Raw genomic sequence first — 27,340 nt, forward strand, 5'->3', positions numbered from 1 at the left:
AGGCCAGGAGTTTGAGGCTGCAGTGAGCTATCATAGCACCACTGTGCTCCAGCCTGGGCGACAGAGTGAGACCCTGTCTCTTAAAAAAAAAAAGGCTGGGCGTGGTGGCTTACGCCTGTGATCCCAGCACTTTAGGAGGCCGAGGCAGGTATATCATGGAGTCAAGAGATCGAAACCATCCTGGCCAGCATGGTGAAACACCGTCTCTACAAAAAATACAAAATTAGCTGGCCATGGTGGCGCGTGCTTATAGTCCCAGCTATTCAGGAGGCTGAGGCAGGAGAATCACTTGAACCTGGGAGGCGGAGGTTGCGGTGAGCCAGGAATGCGCCACTGCACTCCAGCCTGGGCGACAGAGTGTCAAAAAAAAAAAAAAAAAAAGTTGATGTGTATTCTTTGCTTACAAAGATGTCTGTGGTAGTGAGACTCAGGAGCACCCTGTGATCTTAGGGAAATCTTTTGAAGATATCATCATAGATCCCTCCCTTAGCTAAGAGTAGGAGTGTCCTATAAGGAGACAGGAACCCCACCTCAGACATCAGCAATCGTGAGGAGACATTGGGAACAGGCTCTTCCGTCCTCACAAGTGGCTGTGATCTAAGCTGTGCCGTGGTCTGGCGTCCACCCCTTGGGGCCATACTTAGGATGTTGGGGTGCTGTGGCACTTTAACTTGGACCCCACGCAGTGTGGGGTGTGCTGGATTTAAGTACAGATGCCACGAGGTGCAGTTGGATAACTGTTTGTCCGTAGCTCCAAAGAGGAAATCAGAGGTAGGTGCAAGGCTTCGTGGGTTCATTTTTTCCTAATAATGGTCTACTCTGTTATATTCATGTAGGAATATTTCTTCCGACGCAGATGGGTTTCATATAGCCAGGTGTGAGGAATTAATCTTGTATGTTGAAGTCATTTGGGAGCCTTTCTTTATGAAAAATCAGGTCATTTTTGGATTAAGTAATGTGACAGGGAAGTGGGGAGCTACTTCGGGGTCAGGTTTTTGTTTGTTGGTTTTAGGATTCAGAGCCATTTCGAATTTATCATGTTTCAGTGAGGTTTTTCTTTCCAGGTCAGAAAAATTCCTTTTGCTCTGAGTCAACATCTCTTGTTTGCTAGGGAGAAGTAAACAGGAGAGGGTAGGTCTTTCTTCTCTTAGGCTGGATGAGTAACCTTAAAGTTCTCCCAGGTTGGTTGTTTTGGATTATTTCTTTTATAAATAGGAGAGAAATATTCAACATTTTAGTTAATTTTTAAAAAGATCACCCAATACAATAGTTACTGGGCCTCAGAGGCCTCAGGGCAGATCTCTGCCTGGAGATGTCTGTGACCCTATTTTATGTTTCTGGGTTGTTTTTGTTTCTTTTTTTCTTTTCCTTTTTTGAGACAGGGTCTCTCTTGTCACCCAGGCTGGAGTGCAGTGACGTGATAATAGCTTACTGCAGCCTTGACCTCCTGGGCTCAAGCGATCCTCCCGCCTCAGCCTTCCGAGCAGCTGGGACTATAGGTGCAGAACACCATGCCTGACTACTTTTATTTTTAAAATTTTTGGAGAGATGGGATTTTGCTTTGTTGCCCAGGCTGGTTTTGAACTCCTGGCCTCAAGCAACCTGCCCGCCTTGGCTTCCCAAAGTGTTCTGGGATTACAGGTGTGAGCCATCACACCTGGCCTGGTTGTTTTTTCTGCAGCTTTGAATCTAGCACTGCCTGGAGCATGGAATGGAGTGTGTCTTAGATTGTTTATCTGTGATAGGCAATGTGGTGCAAAGTGTGACTTCTTCATAGTGAAATTAGTCTAGCATATTACCTGGTGGATGATACAGCTTTCACTATTCCGTTCTTTTTCTGTTCTAAGAAGAAAAGGTTTTTATTTTAAAATTTATTTTATTTTTAAAAATAATTTCTACTTTTAATTAATTAATTTATTTTTGAGACGGAGTCTCACTCTTGCCCAGGCTGGAGTGCAGTGGTGCGATCTCAGCTCACCACAACCTCCGCCTCCTGGGTTCAAGTGATTCTCCTGCACTTAGCCTCGCGAGTAGTTGGGATTACAGGTGCCTGCCACCATGCCTGGTTACTTTTTTTTTTTTGTATTTTGGTAGACGGGGTTTCACGATGTTGGCCAGGCTGGTCTTGAAATCCTGACTTAAAGCAATCTGCCTGCCTTGGCCTCTCAGAGTGCTGTGATTACAGGCATGAGCCATTGCACCCGGCCTCAGCTTTTATTTTAGATTCAGGGATACTTGCGCAGGTTTGTTAATGGATGTATTGCTTGATGCTGAGGTTTGAGGTACGACTGATTGCATCACCCAGGTAGTGAGCATAGTACCCAATAGCTTTTCAACCATTTCCCCAGCCTCCCTTCTCCTTCTTGTAGTCCCCAGTGTTTATTGTTGCCATCTTTATGTTCATGTGTACCCCCTTGAAAAAGGTCTTTTATCGTGGGTGTTGCGACAGTCTCTCCCCTCCTAATGTGTCCCCTGGCAAACTTCTTTTTTTTTTTTTTTTGTATTTTTTTTTTTTTAGTAGAGACGGGGTTTCACGGTGTTAGCCAGGATGGTCTCGATCTCCTGACCTCGTGATCCACCCGTCTCGGCCTCCCAAAGTGCTGGGATTACAGGCTTGAGCCACTGCGCCCAGCCCCCCTGGCAAACTTCTTGGAAGAGTCAGTGTGTCCTAAAGGGAAAATGTGGATTTCCAGGTCAGCATCTGAGCCTAAGGCTGTGCTCGACTGCGACATTACGTGGTGTTGATCTCAGGCAAGTCAAGTGTCCTATTCCTTAGTCTCTTCTTCTACAAATTACAGCTGAAAACATTGATCTGCAGGATTGTCACACGGGAAAGCAGGCATCATGTCAGAAGTGCTCTGTAATCACAGTGAGGGTGAAGGAATGGAATGGATTAGGAGGTGGGCGCAGCACCAGGTGCCTGCTTTCATGGTGCTGATGGTTGTGAAGCTTGCAGATACAGATTCGAGTTCTGGAGCAGAATATCCTGTAGGTCCACACTGTGGTTTAGGGACTTAGGCTTGGATTATTCCATATTCACTACCTGCCCTCAGTAAAGCCTCCTGTTTTCTGTCTACCAGTTCATCAGGTAACAATACTACTCACTGTTCATACCCTTCCACACTCTTAGGTCCATCAGGACTAGAGTGGGGAGAACTGGGTTGGCCAAGGTGAGTTTTGGCTTGCCCTCTTTTTTCTGGGGTATGAGTAAGGTATTTATCGGGGCTTAAACTCACTTCTTCTACCCAAGATTCCTGGCAGTCACGCTGGGGACCCACCTCTGCAGGTGAGGATGAAGGTATTCATATTGCAGTTTGGGTTCATTTTCATTGCAAGGGAAGAAGAGTATCTGGATGTCTTCTTTCCTCACATCTGAAATGTTCCCTGGAATGTAAACTAGAATAATCGCACAGCATTTCTTGAGCCAGCTCTGAGGGACAGGATAAAGGGTGAATGGGGGCGATGATCCTGACATGGCCTGGCATGTCCACGCATTTCTTTTGGCAGCTAGGAGAGCACAGGCCTGTGTTTGTTGATTACATTATCCTAGAAACTCTTGTGTAAGGTCTTCTATACCCAATAGGGGTATTATTTTTATTTTTTTCTAGGACACACTAGTTATGCAACACAGTGCTTTGTTCTTTGTTTTATGCTAAAAAAAAAGTTGAAGATAGCCCCTGCCTTTGGAGACCTTATCTAGAGATAAACAAAGTACCATGCATATACAGGAAATAAGCTATTAAGTGACAAATGTGTTCTAGGTAAATATTTATTTATTTTGAGCCAACCTCGCCCTGTGCCCAGGCTGGAGTGCAGTGGCACCGTCTCAGCTCACTGCAACCTTCACCTCCTGGGTTCAAGTGATTCTTCTGCCTCAACCTCCCGAGTAGCTGGGATTACAGACGCCCACCACCAAGCCCAGCTAGTTTTTTGTATTTTTAGTAGAGATGGGGTTTCACCATGTTAGCCAGGCTGGTATCAAACTCCTGACCTCAAGTGATACACCCGTCTCGGCCTCCCAAAGTGCTGGGATTATAAGTGCACCTGGCTTAGGTAAATACTTTAGAGTTGGAGCACATTTCATAGAGGGGGAGTTTTTGTTTTTTCTTTTTTTAAACATGGGGTTTGGGTCTATTACCCAGGCTGGAGTGTGGCGATGCAATCTTAGTTCATCTTTTGCCTTGAATTTTTGGGCTCAAGTGATCCTCCTGCCTCAGTCTCCAGAATACCTGGGACTACAGGCGTGCACCCTGACACCTGGCTAATTTTTAATTTGTTTTGTAGAGATGGAGTCTTGCTATGTTGACCAGGCTGGTCTTGAATTCCTGGCATCGAGTGATCCTCCTGCCTTGGTTTCCTGGAGTGCTGAGGTTATGGGTGCCAGCCACTGTGTCCTGCCAAGGGGATGGTTTTTAAACTGGATTTGGGAAGATATACAATTTGGGTAGTTGGAACTCTGGGGATGAAAGCTTTCCAGATATGTGGAAGAGAATAAACAAAAACGTAAGAGTCTCTTCACTCGACCAGTATTTCTTGAGCATCTTCTCTGTCTCAGACACTGTTTTGGGTGCTTGGGGTTTATCAGTGAACAGAACAATTGAACATCCAAATATGGTGAGGCAACGCTGAGTCTGGTCACAAACCGGCTTGGGATGAGCTTTGAGAGCTTGGCCAAGGACACTGGATTTTGACTTTTAGAAAGTAGTGAGTCATTGGAAATAACTCATATTACAGGACAGTGACATGATAAAAGAAATATTTTGCGAAGATAAATGTAGCAAGATGTCAGACAGGATTGAAGAGATGGGGTCTAGAAGCGAATTGGATAGTCATTATTTTATTGGGAACAGGAGAGGAGGGGGGATGGGAAAGAAAGAAATGTATTCACTAGTTATTTAAGAGGATAAAAATTTAAAACTACACATATATATTTATTATGGAATGCCAGGACATATAGACAAGCACTGCCAGTTGTATATAGCAGTTCTTTTGTCTATGGCTATAGATAGTACATTCTCCAAACTAGGGATGAAACAACGTCTTGTGTAACAGTTTGTGAACAACGTTGTGAATTGCTCTGTTGTGTTTCATTGATTGGATGTGTTCAACCTGTTTCCTATTTTTGCATGTATAGCTAGTTTCCCATTCTCTATTGTTATATATTAAAAGATCCCATTTAATATATGCATCTTGACCATATATCTTTCTCCACATTTTAAATTTCTGGATCAATGGGTATATTTCGTTTTAAGCATTTTGATGCATGGTACCAAATTCTACCTCTCTCCCCCCGCCTCTCCAAAAATGTGTGCAAAATACTCAGGAGCAGTATGTGAGAATGCTGGCTTCCTGTATTCTCATGAACCCTGAGTCATTAAATTTGTTTAAAATTAATCTGGTTTCCCAATTTGTTATGAAAAACTCAAATAGTAGCTGAGAGAATCATACAAAGTACAGCTGTGTCAGTTGACCTCTGGTTGGGTTTGGCCAGTGGGAGGTTTGGTGGGAGATAGGAGGCCCCGTGATGAGATAGCCCCAAAGTAGGTCTCTGCTCCCTCTCTGTTTTGGGCTGTCTCTGCAGCAAGCCTCTCCCCACATTCCAGCTCCTGCCCCTGAGTCCTCCATGGCTCCCATTTCCGCTGAGGCACTGCAGCCCTGGTCTCTGGTGCTACCTCCCCTTATCCCCTCAGCTCAGGGGTAGTCATAGCTTCCTGCTACTGCTAACCTGTGGGTGGCCCCCACCTCCACCACCATCCTGGTTTAGAGTCACGACTCTTCTTACAAATCTTTGTACCAGTTCCCTGTATTAACTTCCCTCTCTTTAAAATACTTGAGATGATTTGCATTTTCCTGTTCACACTCCTAATAATACATATTTATTCCTGTGTGTGTGTGTACAGGTAGAGCATCTGTCATCCAAAAATCTGAAATGCTCCCAAACTGGAACTCTTTGAGCCCTGACATGATACCACAAGTGGAAAATTACACACATAAGTACTTAACACAAACTTGGACTTAATACAAACTTGGTTTCATGTAAAAAATTATTTAAAATATTGTACAAAATTACCTTTGGTGTATGTGTATAAGGCATATTTGAAACATAAATGACTTTTTTGTTTAATTTTGGGTCCCATCTTCGAGAAATCTCATTTCCCAAAATCTGAAAAAATTGGAAATCCAAAATTCTTCTGGTCCCAAACATTTGGGTTAAGGGGTTCTCACCTGTATGTGTATATGTATATGTACATGTGTACATGTACGTATATGTGTATGTGTGTGTATATATTTTTGCCCTATTTGCAGACATGGCTCTCTATCTTTGAATACTTCAGAACACAACTCCTTAGAATGAGGGTTTTTCCTTCAATATCCACAAAGCTATTATCACTTGGACAATTAAGAATCATTTCCTAATATTGTCTCGTATTGAGCCCATATTAAAATTTCCCTCATTGTTCCCAAGATGTCTTCTACAGTGACTTCCTTTTTAACCCCAGCAAGGACCCAAACACGACTCACACCTTGAATTTGGGTATTCCTCCTTAATCTTTTTGGTCTAGAAAAGTCCCCAGGTTATTTTTTTAATGACCTATTTTTAACATTTTCTCTTAAAACATTTCTAATGTACACTTTAGTGAAATGCACCACTGATACTTTACCCAGATTCACCGATTGTTTACATTTGCTACATTGTTGTTCTATCTCTATAAACACACAGATACACATTAGTAATAGTATGCATTTTTTTTATGCTGAACCATTTTGAGACTAAACTACAGATAACACTTCTCACTCTTATTACTTAAGCATACATTTCCTCAAAACATGACCATTCTTTATATAACTATAGTACAATGATCACATTCTGAAAACTTATCAATGTATGATTCTGTTACCTAACTTAATTTGACAAATTTCTTCAGTCGTCATTTCCTTTTTCATAGTACTTTTTCTTTCCAGATGCAGTATCCACTCTGGGATCATACATTACACTTAGATATCAGATGAAGTGGACCTTTTTTTTCCTTTAAAGATCAGTGCAATTGCGTTGTAAAGACAAACAAAACAAAAAAACGCACATTCTAGATTTGTCTGATTGTTTCCTTATGGTATCATTTACTTTGGTTCTGTATCCCCTGTTATTTCCTGTAAAGAAGAAGTTAGGTTATGTTTTGATCAGGTTAAATCAGGAGGATGCTGCTGTCAGTAGGAATGAAGAAGGCAAGAAAGTTGATGTTACAGGGAAGATAAGGAATATAAGCTTAATCTATTTGAAGTAAAGTAGGACTCCATAAAAACGTTGTCCAGTCATAAGTAATTCCCAAATGGGTATTCTTTTGTTTGTTGCGTAAAAATTTCCTGGCAGGCTTTTAAAACAGGCTCCTTGGAGGATTCAGACTGTTCCCAGGGTGAGGTGCAGTGAGAGGTGGATGTTTGAAGTGGGAGTGCTGGGAGGGTTCTGGTCTAAATATGTGGCTTTAGCAATCCTCTGCACAGAGCTTGGAGTTGAAATAACACTGAGAAAGAGACTCTGACTGTGAAAACTGAGATAATCTGTATGCTTATAGGAGACAAATATGTATGTGTGTTCGTGGTAACCATTTTAAAGATGTCATAGCTCACATCTATTTGATTTCAAAAATTTGGGTAGAAGCGCTAAACCCACGAGTTGATGGTCCAAAGCGTAGTGTATGGAAGAGAGGCACAAGGTGTTTCAGCTTCCTCTCTGATCTCTTCTCGCCCCTTATTCTGAATCACTGGTTCTCAAACTTCAGTGTGCATCAGAAACACCTGAAGGGCTAGTTGAACTGTATTAATAGATGGCTGGGTCCTGCCTCCAGAGACTTTTTTTTTTGATAGTGTATCCAGCTTGGGATTGGAATTTCCAGCATATTATCAGGTGATGCTGGCCTGGACTCCCACTTGGAGAACCACGACTTTAAATCATGATGTGATTAGAGCATGTAATAGAATTTTTTTTTTTTTTTTTTTTTTTTGAGGCGGAGTCTCGCTCTGTCGCCCGGACTGGAGTGCAGTGGCCGGATCTCAGCTCACTGCAAGCTCCGCCTCCCGGGTTTACGCCATTCTCCTGCCTCAGCCTCCCGAGTAGCTGGGACTACAGGCGCCCGCCATCTCGCCCGGCTAGTTTTTGTATTTTTAGTAGAGACGGGGTTTCACCGTGTTAGCCAGGATGGTCTCGATCTCCTGACCTCGCGATCCGCCCGTCTCGGCCTCCCAAAGTGCTGGGATTACAGGCTTGAGCCACCGCGCCCGGCCTAGAATTTTTAACGGAGTGGCTTTTCAGACTTGGTTTTAACAGCCCACACCTTTTTTTATCTTATTTTATTTTATTTTGTTTTTTTGAGACAGGATCTCACTCTGTCACCCAGCCTGGAGTGCAGTGGCGCGATCATTGCTTACTTTACTGCTTACTGCAGCCTTGACTTCCTGAGCTGAAACAATCATCCCACCTCAGCCTCCCAAGTGGCTTGGACCACAGGTGCACACCACTACAGCTGGCTAATTTTTGTATTTTTAGTATAGATGGGGTTTCATCATGTTGGCCAGGCTGGTCTCAAACTCCTGACCTCAAGTGATCTGCCCACCTCGGCCTCCCAAAGTGCTGGGATTACAGGTGTGAGCCACTGCGCCCAACCCTAATTTTTTGTGGAGACAATATCTCACTGTGTTGCTCAGGCTGGTCTCTAAGTCCCGGGCTCAAATGATCCTCCTGCCCTGTCCTCCCAAAGTGCTGGGATTAGAGGCATGAGCCACAACACCTGGTCCTTTTTATCAAAATAAACATTTTATAGACCTCATCTTTTAATTTTAATTAATTTTAATTAATTTTTGGTACAAGGTCTCGCTTTGTTACCCCAGCTGGAGTGCAGTGGTACAATCATGACTCAGAGCAGCCTCAACCTCCCAGGCTCAAGTGATCCTCATGTCTCAGCCTCCTGAGTAGCTGGGACTACTGGTGCCTGCCACCACGCCCAGCTAAGTTTTTTTGTTTTGTTTTGATTTTTGTATTTTGTAGAGACAGGGTCTTGCCATATTGCCCAGGCTGGTCTAGGGCTCCTGAACTCAAGCAATCTGCCATGGCCTCCCGGAGTGCTGGGGTTACAGGTGTGGGCCACCACGCCTGGCCTGGACCTTCTGTTTATGTACTATATTAACACATGAAGCTGTCAAAGAAGAGGCTGGGAGGAGGGGCTATGGAAAGAAGACAGGCAACCCTGATGCTTCAGATTGGAAACTGTCAGTGTTAGTCTGAGAAAGGACTTGGGAATGAATCAGCAGACCTGGGCTGGAGTCCTGGCTGACAGCATTTATGAGTTGTGACCTCTTGCCGGCAATTTATGCTCTCTGAGTCTCAGTTCTCTCATCTGAAAATTGGAATTATAAGCCCTCTTTCCACATGAGATAATGCACATGAATGCATTTTTTAAAGTTGTAAAACACAGTGCAGATCTAACTGGTGGTTACTGCTGTCTCATTCTTGCCTTGGCTCTGTCCTGTGCCAGCGCTGTAGTCTGAGGCCATTCCCTCCGTTTCTGTAGAATGGTGGAGGAGTTGAGGGATTTCCATGACACTGTGTTGGCACGAAAGTCAAGTCAGAGCTCCGAGGTCATCGATGGGCTGATTTCCCATATTATTGAATAATGTGTAACCCTGTGAGAGATTATGTGCTAGTTCTAATAAAACTAAATGCCAGAAAGTTATTTCCTTGAGGTTGGACTTCACCTGGTTTCATGCCTCCATTTTCACTTTTGTTTGATGCGATAAATGAAGCTGTCCCCACCTGTCAAGGGAGGCAGCAGGTTTGTGGTTTGCTGTCTTGTGTTGTGGTGCTGAGGCTTTGGCATTGGTATTGGGTGTGGTTTGGAGTGGAGAATGGGGGCTGAGCAGTGTACTTAGCATGAGATATTAGTCCCTCCCTTGTGGTGATACAGGTCATTATTTTGTTGTTGAACATCAGCTATGACATCTGACTGTGTCTTCTCCCTGTATTGAGAAGGCAACAAAAACATTTGTATAATGTTTAGCAGTGTTCCTGTAACAAGATTGCAAATGGGTCCTATGTTTCAGTTTATAGGGAAAGATTGGCTTTTTTTTCCCCCCCGAGACAGGGTTGCCCAGGCTGGAGTGCAGTGGTGCGATCATAGCTCACTGTATCCTCTACTTCCTGGGCTCAAGTGATCCTCTTGCTTTAGCCTCCCCAGTAACTGGGACTACAGGCACACAGCACCGTGCCCAGTTAATTAAAAAACCAAATTTAACAACTAGAAAAAACTTATTTGTAGAGATGGAGTCCCCCTACCTTGGCCAGGCTGGTCTCGAACTCCTGGGCTCAAGCAATCCTCCTGCCTCCGCCTCTCAAAGTGCTGGGATTATAGGCGTGAGCTACTGCACCTGGCCAATCAGCATTTTAAAAAATGAAGCTGATTACATGAGGAAAAGTCAGAATTGCATGTATGATATCTGTCTTGAAGTGCTAATGATTCTTTTTTTTTTTTTTTTTTTTTTTTAAAGAACAGAGCTTCAGAATGTATTCTAAAAATGTTTGTTTTTGGCTTAAGTAAATTGGAGTTACTTGCCCAGAGAATCTAGAGAGAAGCATAGTTCTGATCGCACTCTTTTGTTGACTTTTTAAAATGAAGTGTTTTTGAAGTCTGAGGGACATTTTTAAAAACAAAACAAAAAAATGAAATGTTTTCTGTTTGTTATATCACCACTAAGACTTTATTTGTCTTGGTAACGTAACTATCATGTGGCTAATCTGGTTGGTGGATGCTAAACTGTACTGTGTGCCATGGTTATTATTTAAAGGACTTTTCAAACTTGTTTCTCTTTCATCTTTTTGTTTCTCAACGTGACATATGTGCACATGATCAGATAGCACTATTAGGACTGTTATGAAACAGAGCAGAGCCTTCTATGGGAGAGGTTGCCTTTTCCAACTCTTGCTGCTGGTTCTTTTGATGTTTACTTTTATATTTTTATGTAAATTGCTTATCTCTTTCTTTTTTCTTGTGGTTTGTCATCATTTGTTGAGTTAAAATGGAAGGTTTAACCCTATTTCACTACCCTATGTGTGCTATGTCCCCACTCACAGGTAGCCACTTCTAGGATCTCTGTCTCTTTGTGTGTGTGTGTGTGTCTGCGTTTCTCCTCTCTCTCACAGACTTTTTAGACCGCTTTGTTACAAATTTGATTACACATTCTAGGCTCACATTTTTACTATTAAAGCTGTTTGTAGCTGAATCATGTATGATACCTTGATCACCTTTTCTTTCCTTCACAACTTTTGGGTTTTTCCTGAATGAAGAATGTTTTTTCCTTTGGTTGGTCTTCTGTATATTTATAACTAATGAGCCTCAGCTTTAGCCAGTTGTTAAAATTGTGTCTTGCTGTGTTTAGTTGCACTGGGTACTCTTTCACTGCTATCTTGAAGAGGCCACATTTGGGCTGTCTGGACTGGTCACTCTGTTCCAGGTTTGCAGCTGACGTCCTGGAATCTGGGATCCACCTTCACTCCACCTTCACCATCATCCCGGGAGCTGTCTTCTGTGTTATGTCTCCCGTTTTCATATGCTATGTCTTTCTCATTCATGGTTTATTGCCTTATTTTGTTGGAACACACCTTCCAGTTACAAAGGGGGTAATGTTTTTGGAAACGTTGCATTTCTAAAAATTGTCTTTTTTCTACCTTCGTACTTTACTGGTATTGGGGCAAGAAACGGAATTCTAGGATAGGGAACTATTTCTTGTAGGAATTTTGAAGTCACTGGTAGATGATTGTCTAGATCCCAGTATTGCTGTGACTCCTTATCCCTCACTGTGGCCTGTGCTTTATTTTCTGGACGTTCTCCTTCCCTACCTGCCACCAGTCTTCTGTTTTTCTTCTGTGTTCTGGTGTGCCTTGGTGTATGTCTGCTTTTATACATTGTGTTGGGGTCTCTATGGAACTTTTTAATGTGGAAACATATGTCATTTTGGGGAATTAACTTGAAATTGTTTTTGGTTATTTCTCTGTTTTCCCAATTCTCTTTTTCTAGGACTCCTGTTATTCAGTTGCTTGACTTACTTGACAGGTCTAATTTTATTAGCCTTTTTAATCTTCTTCTTCTTTTTTTTTTTCCCAACTTCCTAGGGGAGGTATTTTCAGCTTCTCTTAATTTTCCTGTTGAGCTCTTCATTTTTAGTATTTTATTTGTTTAGTTTTTTAGACAGAGTGTCTGTCACACAGGCTAGAGTGCAGTGGCCCAGTCATAGCTCACCATAGCCTTGAACTCCTGGGCTCAAGCAGTCTTTCTGCCTCAGCCTCCTGAGTAGCTGGGACTGTAGGTGCATGCTACCACACCTGGCTTATTTTTATTTTTTTATTTTATTTTATTTTTGTATGGATGGGATCTTGCTGTGTTGCCTGGACTGGCCTTGAACTCCTGGCCTCAAGCAGTTCACATGCCTTGGCCTCCAAAGCACTGGGAGTACAGGGATGAACCACTGTGCCTGGCCTGTTTTTCATATTTTAATTCCAAAATACCTTTTTTTTTTTTTTTTAAATTATCCCTCAGCACGTTTCTTCCTTTCTTGCTTTCCTCCCTTCTCATCTTCCTCTGCAACCTGGATGTACCATCATCTGACCTCTCTTAAAATATCAGTGATGGATTTTTAATAGCATCTTTTTATACAGTCTCTGGTTCTTTCAAGTTGTGTTTACTATTTGTTTTGTTCTCTCTTCCATCCTTGGGATGTTCTTAAAAGTCTGTCTCTCCATGGTTGTCTCTGACTTAAGGCACTAATGGTAACTTGAGAGCACTGAGTTCAGGCAAGGGCATATAATGTGAGTGAGCTTCACTGGGTGGGTGGGGGTGGGGGGCGGTCCCTGGACTGGGCCAGATTCCCCCCCTGCCTTTTCTCTTTAGATGGACAGAGGCCCAGGGAAAGGTCTTCCCACCTTTAGCCTGGCAGGAATAAGCTCTGGCTGGCATTCTGAGAGCAAGTGGAAGCAGAGGGCTGGATTTTTCTACAATCAGTACATAAATATTCACTTGGCTGTTCTCATTTTCAACAAGGCACCTCTACAATTGTTCCTCCTCTAGTTTCTCAGTCCAGACCTGCTATCTGAGGCTGCAGTGAACTGCCAGGGGCTGGAAGGGGCAGTCACTGTGCTCTCTGGAAGCACTGGGAAGCTGGGGCTTTAATTACTACAGACTTTCAGACAATTTTGTTATTTTTCCTCCCATCTTTTAAATTTATTATTATTTTAATTTATTATTATTATTTTTTCTGAGACACGGTCTTACTGTGCCCAGCTGGCATGCAGTGACGCAATCATGGCTCACTGCATCCTCAAATTCCCCAGGGTCAGGTGATCCTCCCACCTCAGCCTCCTAGGTGGCTGGGACTACAGGTATGTACTATCATGCCTGGCTCTTTTTTTTAATATTGAAATTTTATTATTATTACTATTATTATTGTTATTTTGAGATGGAGTGTTGCTCTGTTGCCCAGGTTGGAGTGCAGTGGCACGATCTCGGCTCACTGCATCCTCCACCTCCTGGGTTCAAGCGATTGTCCTGCCTCAGCCTCCTGAGTAACTGAGATTACAGGCACCCGCCACTGTGCCCGGCTAATTTTTTTGTATTTTTAGTAGAGATAGGGTTTCACCATGTTGGCCAGGCTGGTTTCAAACTCTTGACCTCAAGTGATCCACCCACCTTGGCCTCCCAAAGTGCTAGGATTACAGACATGAGCCACCACACCCAGCCAAAATTGTTTTATTATTATATTTTAGAGACAAGCACACTGCAGCCTCGAACCCCTGGGCTCAAGAGATCCTCCACCTTAGCCTCCCAAGTAGCTGGACTGTAGGCACAGACGCACACCACCACACCTCGGTGATTTTTCCAGCTTTTTGTAGAGATGGGGTCTCACTATGTTCCCTAGACTGGTCTGGAACTCCTGGGCTTGAGTGATCCTCCTGCCCCTGCCTCCCAAAGTGCTGGGAGTACAGGCATAAAGTACCGTGTCTGCCTTTTCCCATCTCTGTTCCTGTGTTCTGACTTTCTTGGTTCTCCCCATTCCAGAGCCTCTTACTGGCTCTGTGGGGGGGGGAGTCTTGCTGCTTCCTGGCTTTCCCCACAGTTACCTTGGGGTTCCATTTCTTAGTTCTGCAAAATGTGTTGTCTCTGGGCCATCTGCTTCTCAGCTTCCAAAAACTGTTTCCCTCATTTCCCTCTGTTCTCTTTGTTTTTGTGGGATTATGCTTGGAAAAAACAAATAACAACAAAATCCCCACATGTGTATTGTGGTTTCGGTGGGCTTTCAGGAGGAAATAAAAATAAAAGTGTGTCTTTTTGAGATGATGTTTTTACCCTTTCATTTTTATCTTTGTGTTCACAGCGTTCTGAATCACCTCTGCCTCTCTTCCCTGCTGCTCACACCCTTCTCCCTGCTCAGGGTCCTCCTCTTGTGCCCTGTCCCTCTGGTCTACTCATTTGTTAAGAGCCTACTCTGCTAAAACCTCTCCATAAACTGACCTTTCCAAGTGAGAGTGATCTTTCCTTCCTGAGTTCACAAAATATTTTTTTTTTGGTGTAGTTTTCTTTGAACTCATGGTCTACCTCTTTTTTATGACTTGTTTATGTTTTGTCAGATAAATTTTTGTTTTATTTTTGAGATGGAGTCTCGCTCTGTTGCCCAGGCTGGAGTGCAGTGGTGTGATCTCAGCTCACTGCAACCTCCGCCTCCCAGGTTCAAGTGATTCTCCTGGGACTACAGGAGAAGGAGGAGCTGGGACTACAGGCGCATGCCACCATGCCTGGCTAATTTTTGTGCTTTTTGTAGGGACAGGGTTTCATCATGTTGGCTGGGTTGGTCTGTAACTCCTGACCTCAGGTGACCCGCCTGCCTCGGCCTCCCAAGGCACTGGGAGTATAGGTGTGAGTCACTCTGCCTGGCCTGTCAGATACACTTTAATTTCTGACGATGGGTGATGATTGTTTCTTTGCCTTCATGCAATGCTTTGCATGTAGTAAATACTCAAATTTTTTTTTATCAACATAGATTTTTTTCAGTGATCTTTTTCTGGTCTTAAGTTAGACAGGATATTGACCATTGCTGTATGCCATGGTTAATGCAAAAGTAGGGTGCTATTTCTAGTTGCAGATACTTTTCTTGAAATTTGCACATGCAGGTAATATGTGAAGCCTATGCATTATACATGTCATAACTCACGAAAGCTCATTAACTTGTTGCATAGAATAACGATGCTGTTTATAGAATCTGAGAGATTTCCTGAAGGTAGGTTAGGAGGTAGTCTCTCCTTAAGACTGAGCTGTTCTCTCTTACCACATCCTGGAGAAGAGTGGGCGTCAGCATTCCTTGCAACTTGCATCTTGTAGGGTTACCTCTGCTTACATTCCAACTTCGTCTTCGGAAATGTTCTCTCTAGCACTAGGCCAGGTGAAGGTCATGTTCTTTATCTGAATAAGAGCAGTGATTCTTCATGTGGTTTTGTCTTCAGGTTTCTTGTGTGGGTTTGGACCTATCCTTGCAAGCCTTGCCCCATGGGGACATTCACTGCTTGATCATCTATTTGATGGATGAACTCTGCTCCTCATTTATTGCTGTGTATGATGGATTTTTGGTTGTCATAATACACAATTATTGTTAAAGTCTTTTGTTATTTTAAATTGACATATCCTGAATGAGAAACCTTCTTCTTTTTTAATTGAATGTTGTGTCATGTTTGTTTATTCACCCAGTGACTGATGCAATTATTGTAGAATTAGAGTTTATTGGTAGTATGAAAAGTGACTTATCATAACTTTTATCTTCCCCCTAAGAGATGGGGCCTCACTCTGTTGCCCAGGCTGGAGTGCAGTGATGTATTCACAGCTCACTGCAGCCTTGAAGTCTTGTGCTCAAGGGATCCCCCTGCCTCAGGCTCCCACTTAGCTGGGACTGCAGGTGTGGGTCACTATGCTTGGCCTTCTAAAGTTCTGGGATTACAGGGATGAGCCATCATGCCAGACCTTATCACAATTTTTTGCTCAGCTACTTTTCTAAGTGTCTGTGGACTGGACAGCAAAGATTCCTACCATTATTATTTTAAACTTTTTATTGCAAACTACTACAAAGTCGAATCAGTAAGTATCCTCTAACTTTTTCTCTATTGGATACTGGACTCTTCCCTTAAAAATAAAGCAAGTCTTCTGTTCATTGAAAGAGAATTATGTTATGAAAGCTGCCAGTTAAAATCTCCCAAGAGACCACTGTTCTAAGGAGTTGTATTTCTCAGTGGCAAAAATATCCTTCCTGGTTTTTAAACTCTTGTGGGAGGAGGTCATTTTTATATGTTTTTTTTTTTTTCCAATGCAACATGCTCTGTTGGGGTTACTGTTGATCTCCTGCTCAGTTCTTTTCAAAAAGTCATATCCATTCAGCACATTTTTGTGGAGTGGCATTTGGTAAGTGGAAGCCTGATATTTGCCTTGGCATGATGTTATCATGACTGCTTGGCATAGCTGACTGTTGAGTCAGGACCCCTCCAGAGGCAGGAGTCAACTGTTGACTCTCAAAATTAGAAAAGCCTTGATCAGTTAGTTGGAGGATTGTAAGTCAAGTTTATAGAGTATTTCAAAGAGGGGGTAACAAATTCTGCTGATAGACCAAATAAGATGAGGACAGACAACAGACTTTTGTGTTAAGCATTGTGGAGGTTGTTGTGGATGTGATGGAAGAGGAAGCCTGATTGGAATGGGGTTATGAGAGGAAACACGCTTGAAGCAAGTATGAACAATTCTTTAAAAAATTTTGCTGTGAAGATCATCAGAGAATTGGTATAATAACTGGAAGGCAAAGTAGTGTCAGCGAAAGGTTTTGTGCTGCATGTGTAAAAATAATTCACAGCCTTTAAAGGCTCAAGCTTGACTACTATCTTCCATACGATTGTGGTTTTTAGGAACATTAACAGTGGGACAGGCTAGGCTCTGTGGCTCATGCCTAATCATCCCAGCACTTTGGGAGACTGAGGTGGAAGGATTGCTTGAGCCCAGGAGTTGGAGGCTGCAGTGAGCTATGATTGCACCATTGTACTTCAGCTTGGATGACAGAGCCAGACTCTGTCTATAAACAAAAGAAAGCAGTGGGCTGGAGTTCGACTGCTGATCTGTTTCGGGGGTGTGATGGTCAGGAAAAGCTCTTGGAGAAGAGGATGCCTGAGAAGTCTTGATGGACGGACAGGGCTGGCCTGGAGGGTAAGGTGGGGTCTAGGCATCGGAGGCCTTGGGCACGGAGTTGGGGGGAAGTTGTGCAGGGCCTAACAGGCTGTGAAAGGGAAAGTGCTGGGGAAAAGGTGGAAATGTAGCAGGTTGTGAGGGATGAAGTTCTGAGGTTGAGAAAGTCCATAGGTGGGGATTTATTTCCAAGGGGTTGCTACAAATATTATATAAAGGCTGCAGATAATGATCTCATCTGGAGGGAGTGAACAGAATCAGGAGGCTTAAAGAATGGTTTCATAAGCCACATTTTGGAGGTCGGTGTGCTTGTGTGTGTGGAAGTATTTTAGAAATGAAAGTTGATATTTAAATTGATTGGGTCACCCTTGAGCTTGCTTGATGGGAAGAGGTGGGCAGGATGTGGCTATTCTAAGTAGCTAGGGGACACCTCTTCCTTATTCACCCCCAGGACATTATTTCCAATTTTCCTTGAAGAGGAAATACCATTTACCATTAGTAAATGGTTTTGGGACTTCATTCTTTGGGGACTCAACACATCTGGACATGACAAATTCTGGAGCTGTCTCAGTGGCAGGTGTCCCAAGGACTCTTGGATGATATTGTAATTGGGATTCATGTGCAGTCAGAATAGGCCCCACAAATGAAGAGGATGCCAAGGGGTGTGTGTGTGTGTGTGTGTTTTACAAACTTAACTGTCAGCGTTCTATATAAATGATTCCTTTTATAGAGGTCCAGATAGATGAGGGTTCAGAGGAACTCTGTTACTTGCATAATGGTTTTAATGATAATGCTTACTAACTTTGAGGATTAAGGTCTGAGTTACTTGCTGTGCTGGTTAAAAAGTGACAAGGATTGGTCATTCTGCATTTTTAAAATAAGCATTCCATTTTAGTGATTCTTAGGCATGCTTTGTTAGAGATGGACTTGGAGAGCTTCTTAAGAATGTGGATTCTCCCCGCACCCCTTCTCCAGGGTCTTGGTCAATATATCTGTAGTAGGGTCCAGGAATCTGTATTTGAACTCTCATTAATCGTTTGCCTCCTTCTTGCAATCTTTGCTTCAGGAAAGAACTGTACCAAACATCACCTTTTAGGTTTGAAGAATGGAGGATTAACTTGAACTTTTGGATAGCAAAAACAGTAGGGAATGGTGAAACATACAATTTAGTATATTTTCATTTGAATATGTATGTGAGAGTGATGCAGAAGTTCAGAAACACACAACAATATTCCTTCTTCAGATAATTTGAAAGCAGAGTTTTAAGGATTTTAAAATATGCATACACCATATAGAAGTGTATAAAATTTAAAATATGTCCTTTTTTTTCCTTCTCCCCAATCCCACTGCAGGATAACCACTGCAAATTTGTGTGTGTGTGTGTATGTGTTTAGGCATTTTGATGTGTGTGTGTGAGATTTTTGTCTCTGTATAAAGAAACTCAAACCACACAGGATGTGCTTTGTTCACTTTGGTCTTGTCAGCATCCTTCTGTGTCCCTATCTTTAGACCTGTTTGTAAGAAACACTTTGAGCCACCAAGTTGTGCAAACTACTTTATGCAGATAAGCAAAAATACGAATTCTTCAGAGACATGCTGTTTGCTTATTAGAATATTTCTGTAGATTGCACTGGGGGGATTAATAAGTATGATAAGTATTTCATATATTGGGCAATAGGAAATGTAGTATGCTTTAGAGAAATCAATATTATTTCTGCAGCACATATTGCTGGTTTGTGCAGTTCTATTATAATAGAGTATCAGCATCAGAGCCAAAAGGAAGAGTGTGTATGAGTCACTCCATAAAAGGAGCAGTGACTCAATACCAAACTTAGGGTGCTGCCTGAATTTTTAATCAATTGCAGTATTGTTGATATGGGGTTGATTCCTTTTTATGGGCAGGAAGTTATCATGGTTTGAAATGTCTCATTCCCTTTTGGTGATGCTTACTTGCTATATTCAGTGTTTCTGTTCTTTCATATAGGACCCAAACTACTGGATACAAGTGCATCGCTTAGAACATGGAGATGGAGGAATACTAGACCTTGATGACATTCTCTGTGATGTAGCAGACGATAAAGACAGAGTGAGTTCAAGTCCTGGGGAACCTTTTTGAATGCATTTTTTTTTTTCTTTTCAGGACTGGCGACCGGGTGTGATTCTTTTCCTTTCTGTTTTAGACAGATACTTTAAATTATGTTTGGGCCACCCACTCTAGTATATTTTCTTTTGTGATAAGTGTCATGAATCTTCACTGTCCTGAATACCAAGGTGTAATGATTTTCTTGATACCTGGGACTTAACACTAGATTTTGGGGTTTTAAAACTACAGCTTTTACAATGGAAATATCACAAAAAGATTTCTATGCCATATTCCACCTTAATTTAACCAAACATAACATCTTTCTTCACAAGTTGGGCCTTTCCTTATCATCTCCGTATATACAGTGTACAGCCGCTCTGCATTCTGGTCCCAGTGTTGGCCCAGAGAAGATTGATCCCAACAGCAGCCTGTGCAGTGCACCGTGTTCCTGTGCGATGGGCAAGTGTGTCCCAGGCAGCCTCCCCTGTGTGGGGCCTGCCCCTTAGGAAGCTTGGCTTTGCTGTGTGATGGGCCATTTGTGTCCTGGGCAGCCTCTCCCATGCAGGGCCTGGGTCTCAGGAAGCTCGGCCTTTTCTCTGTCAGTGCTCTGATGCTCTATGTGTGCTTCCCCAGTCTTTACTGTGGTATGTGAGTTTGGCTCCTGGACGTTTCCACCTACTGCTCTTCAGTGTTCCCTCCCACTACCCCACTTTTTTTCTGTACTCTTGAGAGGAATGAGGAAGAGTAAGAGAAGGGGGAGGAGGAACGTTCATCATTTTGAGAATGCCTGACAGGATGTTTGGCTCTTTTTTTTTTTTTTTTGAGAGGGAGTCTCGCTCTGTTGCCCAGACTGGAATGCAGTGGCATGAGCTCAGCTCACTGCAACCTCCACCTCTTGGGTTCAAGCGATTCTTCTGTCTCAGCCTCTTGAATAGCTGGGATTATAGGCGTGCGCTACCACGCCCAGCTAATTTTTGTATTTTTAGTAGAAACATGGTTTCACCGTGTTGGTCAGGCTGATCTCGAACTCCTGACCTCATGATCTGCCCAGTTTGGCCACCCAAAGTGCTGAGATTACAGACATGAGCCACTGCACCCAGCCCTGGCCACTCCTTTTGTATTTGGCTTATAAGGAATTGCAGAAGGGCTCATAGCCACATACATAGTTACATCAGCATGGTTGTATGGAGGCAGTGACCTGGTTGACTGTCTCCTAAAACCTCATGGCAGTAGCATAGGATATTCAACCAGTTAGGTTACATCACGAGGTCAGAAGATGGTAAGATCACCCAGATACTCACTCTGCTTCCTACTGGGGCTCCCTCTGGTTGCTGGCCCTCTCCCCGCTGGCCTGCTCTTCTTTCCCTCAGCCGTGAGCTGGGTGCACACAGCTGTTGTATCTTGCTCACAGCTATATTCCTGACAGCATCATGCCTGGCTGAGAGTTGGTGCATATCTTAAATGTTTGCTTGAAATTTCAAGTAAGACAAAAAAAAATCAAATACCAAATATTGTGTAAATTTGGAAGATTAGATTCACTGTTGTACCTGTCACTGTGGAATTTGTCTCATGTGGCTCCTGTGGGCCAGGAATACATTGTATCACAAAATGCTTCTTGGTGTCATTTCTCCTTCTTGGGCTTTTGAGTGAGCCAGGCTTAGGGTAACTCTGGAATCCTTTTCTGCAGTCCACTTGAAGAGTACCATCTTTCATTTATTGTGTGGCTCAATTCCAACATTTAAGGCAACTACAGAGATTTATGAAGAATTTAAACAGGTGCTCTTTTTCCACGAGAATGTTAGAAAGGGATGAATTAGTGTATCAATCTTTCAATGTCTTCCTCTTCTCCCTTCTTCTTCCTTCTTTTTTTTTTCTTCTCTCCTCTCTCTCTTTCTCGGTCCCTCTCTCTTGTTGTTAACTTCCTATGTAAAAATAGCACAACTCCATGTGAGGAAAAATTGGAAAATGCAGAAACATACAAAGGAACTAATCGCCTGCCATCCTGCTGTTGCTGAGAGCTCATCACTGTTGTTTGAAGTTTTCATCCTGACTCTTCCCTTTCTTCAGATAGATAGAGACACAGTCTTTTTCTTTTAAACAAAGAAACTTGAATAGTAGGTTTTTTTTTTTTGAGGTTAGCATATATATATTTCTGTGACCATGAACCATAGCTATGCCAACATGGCTGTGTAGTCTTTTGTTTTAATTTAATTTACTGATTTAGAGACCCAAGCTGTCACCCAGGCTGGAGTGCAGTGGCATAATCATAGCTCACTGCAGCCTCAACCTCCCAGGCTCAAGTGATTTTCCTGCCTCAGCCTTTTATTTTAAAAAAAGTTGTATTCTAGATTCAGGGGCACATGTGCAGGTTTGGTATATAGGTAAATTGAGTGTCATGGGGGTTTGGTATACAGATTATTTTGTCACCCAGGTAATAAACATAATACCCAGTAGACTAATTTTTTGATCCTCTCCCTCTTCAAGTAGGCCCTGCTGTCTGTTGTTTTACTCTTTATGTCCATGTGAGATCATGCATTATTTGGTTTTCTCTTCCCATGTTACTTCACTTATGTTGTTATGTTGTTGCAAAAAACATAACCTTGTTCTTTTTTACGGCTGCATAGTATTCCATATGTTTGTACCATTTTTTCTTTATCCAGTCTACCACTGATATGTATTTAGCTTGATTCCATGTCTTTGCTATTGTGAATAGTGTTGTGATGAACATATGTGTGCATGCGTCTTTATGGCAGAACAATTTCTTTGGATATATACACAGTAATGGGATTGCTGGGTTGAATGATAACTCTGTTTAAATTCATTGAGAAATTGCCACACTGGATGCCACGATGGCTGAACTAATTTACATTCCCACCAGCAATGTATAAACATTCCCATTTCTCCTCACCCTTGCCAGCACCTGTTATTTTTTGACTTTTAGTTTTTTTCCTTCAAATTTCTCACACCACACGGATGTATTGTTTGACTTAATAGCCACTCTGACTGGTGTAGGTGGTGTCTCATTGTGGTTTTGATTTGCGTTTCTCTGATAGTAATGTTGAACATTTTTTCATAAGCTTATTGACCATGTGTATGTATTCTTTTGAAAAGTGTCTGTTCTTGTTCTTTGCCCCTCCCACCCCCCTTTTTTTTTGAGATGGAATCTCGCTCTTTCGCCCAAACTGGAGTGAAGTGGTGCGATCTCAGCTCATTGCAACCTCCGTCCCCTGGGTTTAAGCGATTCTCTGGCCTCAGCCTCCTGAGTAGCTGGGATTACAGGTGCCCGCCACCATGCCCAGCTAATTTTTGTATTTTTAGTAGATACAGCGTTTTGCCATGTTGGCCAGGCTGGTCTCAAACTCCTGACCTCACGTGATCCACCCGCCTTGGGCCTCCCAAAGTGCTAGGATTACAGGCGTAAGCCACCACGCCTGGCCTCTTTGCCCACTTTTTAATGGGGTTGTTTTATGCTTGTTAGTTTGCTTAAGTTCTTTATAGATGCTGGGTATTCAACCTTTGTTGGATGCATAATTTGCTAATATTTTCTCCCATTCTGTAGGTTGTCTGTTTACTCTGTTGATAGTTTCTTTTGCTATGCAGAAGGTTTTTAGTTTAATTAGGTCCCATTTGTCAATTTTTGTTTTTGTTGTAAATTTTTTGCTGTTTTCATCATGAAGTCTTGTCCAGGACCTGTAGTCAGAATGGTATTTCCTAGGTTATCTTCCAGGGTTTTTATAGTTTTAGATTTTTTGTTTAATTCTTTAATATATCTTGAATTGATTTTTTTTTTTTTTTTTTTTTTTGAGATGAAGTCTCGCTCTTATCACCCAGGCTGGAGTGCAGTGGCGCGATCTCAGCTCACTGCAACCTCTGCCTCCCAGGTTCAAGTGATTCTCCTGCCTCAGCCTCCTGAGTAGCTGGGATTACAGGCATACATCACCATGCCTGGCTAATTTTTGTATTTTTAGTAGAGATGGGATTTCACCATGGTGGCCATGCTGGTCTCGAACTCCTGACCTCAAGCGATCCTGAGCCTGCTTTGGCCTCCCGAGGTGCTGGGGTTACATGCGTGAGCCACTGTGCCCAGCCCTTTGAATTGATTTTTATGTGTGGTGTAAGGAAAGGGTCCAGTGTCAATATTCAGCATATGGCTAGCCAGTTATCCCAACACCATTTATTGAATGGGGTGTCCTTTCCCCGTTGCTTGCTTTTGTCAGCTTTGTCAAAGATCAGATGGTTGTAGGTGTGTGGCATTATATCTGGGCTCTATGTGCTGTTCCATGGGTCTGTGTGTCTGTTTTTGTACCAGTACCATGCTGTTTTGGTTACTATAGCCTTGTACTATAGTTTAAAGTTGGGTAATGTGATGCCTCCAGCTTTGTTCTTTTTGCTTAGGATTGGCTTGGCTTGGCTATTCAGGCTCTTTTTCAGTTCCATGTGAATTACTTTTTTTTTTTTTTTTTCTAATTCTGTGAAGAATGTCATTGGTAGTTTGATAGGAGTAGCATTCAATCTGTAAATTTCTTTGGGCAGTGTGGCCATTTTAGTGATATTTGTTGTTTCAATCTGAGAGCATGGAACATTTTTCCATTTGTTTGTATCATATCTGTTTTCTTTGAGCAGTGTTTTTAAATTTTCATTGTAGATATCTTTTCTTTGGTTAGCTGTATTCCTAGGCATGTTACTTTTTTTGTGGCTGTTGTGAATGGGATTGTGTTTTTGATTTGGCTCTTAGTTCAGATGTTGTTGGTGTGTAGGAATGCTACTGATTTTTATACATTGGTTTTGCATCCTGAAACTTTGCTGAAGTTGTTTATCAGATCCAGGAGCTTTTGAGCAGAGACTGTGGGGTTTACCATATCATCTGCAAACAGGGATAGTTTGACTTCCTCTCTTCCTATTTGGGTGCCACCTCAGCCTCTTGAGTAGTTGGGACTATAGGCATACCGCACAATGCCTGGCTAATTTATTTAAACATTTTTGTAGAGACAGGATCTCACTATGTTGCCAAGACTTGTATCAAACTCGTGGGCTCAAGCGCTCCTCCTGCCTTTGCCTCCCAAAGTGCTGGGACTGCAGGCATGAGCCACTGCTCCCGGCTGTGTTTTGATGTGTGGATTCATGTACAGTCTCGCTGTACTTGCTGTGGACACTTAGGTGACTATGGAGCCAGCTGCTGTGCTCACTTGTACACTTGTCCCTTTGGTACTCTCTGTACTCTTAACAGCTGGGATGAGCACGCCTGTTTCTCCACCACATTTCCTTTTTATTTTTACAGATGCAAGCTTTCCCTCAGGGTGGTGCCATCCTGCTTTACACTTTGACTTTGTGCCTTTCCATAGAGCAAGTGAGGCGTGGCTTATAACATGTTTTCTTGGCTTTGGCGTGTGGCTTGGAGTAACCTGTTGTGGAAGTTTGGTTGTTGCACAAGTAGGATTTATGGGGCTGTACGATCTCAATGCTTCTGAGAATGCTGAACTCAGTGGACTCATTTATGTGTAGCACAATGTAGTAAGGCCTGAAGGGTTATGCAGTACCAATTACTGTTTCCATTCATCCCCCTGCACTCCAGCCGACATTAGATGCCCTCAGAGTTTATGTGTTGAGCCAGTAGAACATCATGATGTAGATGTTCAGCACAATGATTTTTGCAAAGTCTTTTGAAATGTATGGAGACTTATTTTTTGGTCCAGCATATGGCCTTTTTGGTGGACATTTTATGGGTACTTGAAAATAATGTATTCTGCAGTCATTGGGCTGTTATAAAAATCAGTGAGGCCATCCAGGCATGCTGGCTCACACCTGTAATCCGAGCACTTTGGGAGGCTAAGGCAGGCAGATCACTTGAGGTCAGGAGTTCAGGACAAGCCTGGCCAACATGGTGAAACCCCATCTCTACTAAAAATACAAAAATTAGCTGGGTGTGGTGGCACGTGCCTGTAATCCCAGCTACTTGGGAGGCTGAGGCAGGAGAATTGCTTGAACCCAGGGAACAGAGGTTGCAGTGAGCTGAGATCATCTCACTGCATTCCAGCCTGGGTGACATAGCAAGACTCTGTCTCATAAATAAATAAATAAAAATAAAATGTAAAAATCAGTGAGGTTAAGGTGGATGATGTTAGTTTGGATCTTTAGTGAATAATGTGGTATTCAGCAACTGAAAGTCATGCACTCTTGTTTCAACACAATTAACTGTTAGATTATACACAAAACCAAGCAAAAGGCAAACTATGCTTGATATTTTTAAATAGTGGCATATTAAAATCATACAATGTTAATAAATGACATTTTAGATTTTAGATTTTGTATCCTTCTGTGAATTTGATGATAAAAATATATATTTTCTGGAGTCTTTTATCATGTTTCCTGTACAAATTAAAATCTCCTTTAACCTGAGAAAAATATTTTAAACATCAATAGGTGAAATAATGCTTTAGACAATTTTATATCATGTTGATTGAAATCAGTTTCCAAACAGAAAAATGCTGGAGCACATTATACCATAGAGTAGCTTTTAAAGCTGTTTTTTATTTGTTCAGGAATACTTTAAAATATATGCATAATTGATGTAAATATTGTTGAGTGACATTCCTAGATTAAGTGCCCATTGTAAGAAATATGATTAGTAGCTTAGACTCACAACACCCAGATTCACAGGCATGGCTGGATGCATCATTCAGACTGAGAGATTGCATGATGCAGTCAGTCGCATGGTTCTTTTCCGTGGCTCTGACATTCAATCCTGATTTAATCATCTTGGAGCGTTTTCAGCTATTTTTGGCAGCTACTCCGAGTGAGGATTTTGACACTTGTTTTGCTTTTTGGTTTAAGGAAAAAAGAGCAAACATTATACCTGTCTTAAATAACATTTATCTAAAAAAATGTCCTGTTTTGTGAATATCCCCTGGATGCATGTTCAAAATGTAGATACCTAGCCTGGGAAGTAGGCTCTCTGTGAAGGGGGCCTGGGCATGTGCATTTTACAGTCCCCCTCCTGCTGATGTTTAGGCTCACTAAGTTACGAAACCACAACTGTAATGGCTCTGCCTCTGTAGTAGGGAAGATGCTCTCGAAGATGCAAATTTTATACTTGGTCGTTGTGAATTTCTAACATTATTAAAAACTTTATTTTTTATGGAAGGGAAGAGGCAATATTTTAAATGATAGCAAAAGAAAATTAAAGTCACGTACTTATTACCCCTGATTTTCCTCATTATCCTTTAATTATTAGCGTTCAGGGCACAGCACTGAGGAAGTTTTCTGTTAGTACCCATACAGTTCTCATTTCCAGGATTTACCCAAATTTGTTCAAATGGTGCTATTATAGATTGCCCTGGCCCCTTGGAGTAGGTTTGATTTTCTAAGGTGTAGAATACTCGAGATCTACTTTGAGTGTAAAACAGTACTTTGTTTTGTTTGTCTTTTCTCTGTGTTTCTGCTTTCCAGTAAGGGAACAGTGACGTCATGTTTACTCTTAGCATCTCAGTCTCAGTTTTCTCAATTGACATTTTGCCAAATTATTAAAATATTATGGGCTGGGCACAGTGGTTCACGCCTGTAATCCCAGCACTTTGGGAGGCTGAGGTGGACAAATCACCTGAGATCGGGAGTTCAAGACCAGCCTGGCCAACATGCTGAAACCCTGCCTCTACTAAAAATACAAAAATTAGCCAGGTTTGGTCGTGCACGCCTGTCGTCCCAGTTACTTGAGAGGCTGAGGCATGAGAATCATGTAGGACCAGGAGGCAGAGGTTACAGTGAGCCGAGATTGCTCCACTGTACTCTAGCCTGGGCGACAAGTGAGACTCTGTCTCAAAAAAGAAAAAAAAAAAAAAAAAAATATATATATATATATATAGATAGATTGTGGGAATCGTGCATTAAGTTGTTAACTCCCTTAGAATGTTTCAGCCACCGGTTTACTCTCAGTTTTTTCCTTTGTGCACACTGTGGCTTAATTTCCATAAGTTAACCTGAATTATGATGTCTGCCTAGGGTGTTACATGGT

The 27,340-nt window shown here is 42.3% G+C and overlaps 1 protein-coding gene across 28 annotated transcripts in view; it reads left to right on the forward strand.

Annotated features, from left to right (window-relative positions):
- Window positions 1-27,340, forward strand: part of PARD3 (par-3 family cell polarity regulator) — a 725,699-nt gene that overhangs the window by 107,634 nt on the left and 590,725 nt on the right. For 26 of the 28 annotated variants that reach the window (XM_033209510.1, XM_033209519.1, XM_033209522.1 and 23 more), the window contains exon 2: window positions 19,234-19,335. The exons of the other annotated variants lie outside the window; for them this stretch is intronic. In XM_033209510.1, coding sequence (XP_033065401.1) covers window positions 19,234-19,335 — 102 coding nt within the window. The remainder of the gene's footprint in view (window positions 1-19,233; window positions 19,336-27,340) is intronic. 28 annotated transcript variants of the gene reach the window in all.

The sequence above is a fragment of the Trachypithecus francoisi genome, unplaced genomic scaffold (assembly GCF_009764315.1).
Source record: "Trachypithecus francoisi isolate TF-2019V2 unplaced genomic scaffold, Tfra_2.0 Lachesis_group9, whole genome shotgun sequence".
NCBI classification, from domain to species: domain Eukaryota; kingdom Metazoa; phylum Chordata; class Mammalia; order Primates; family Cercopithecidae; genus Trachypithecus; species Trachypithecus francoisi.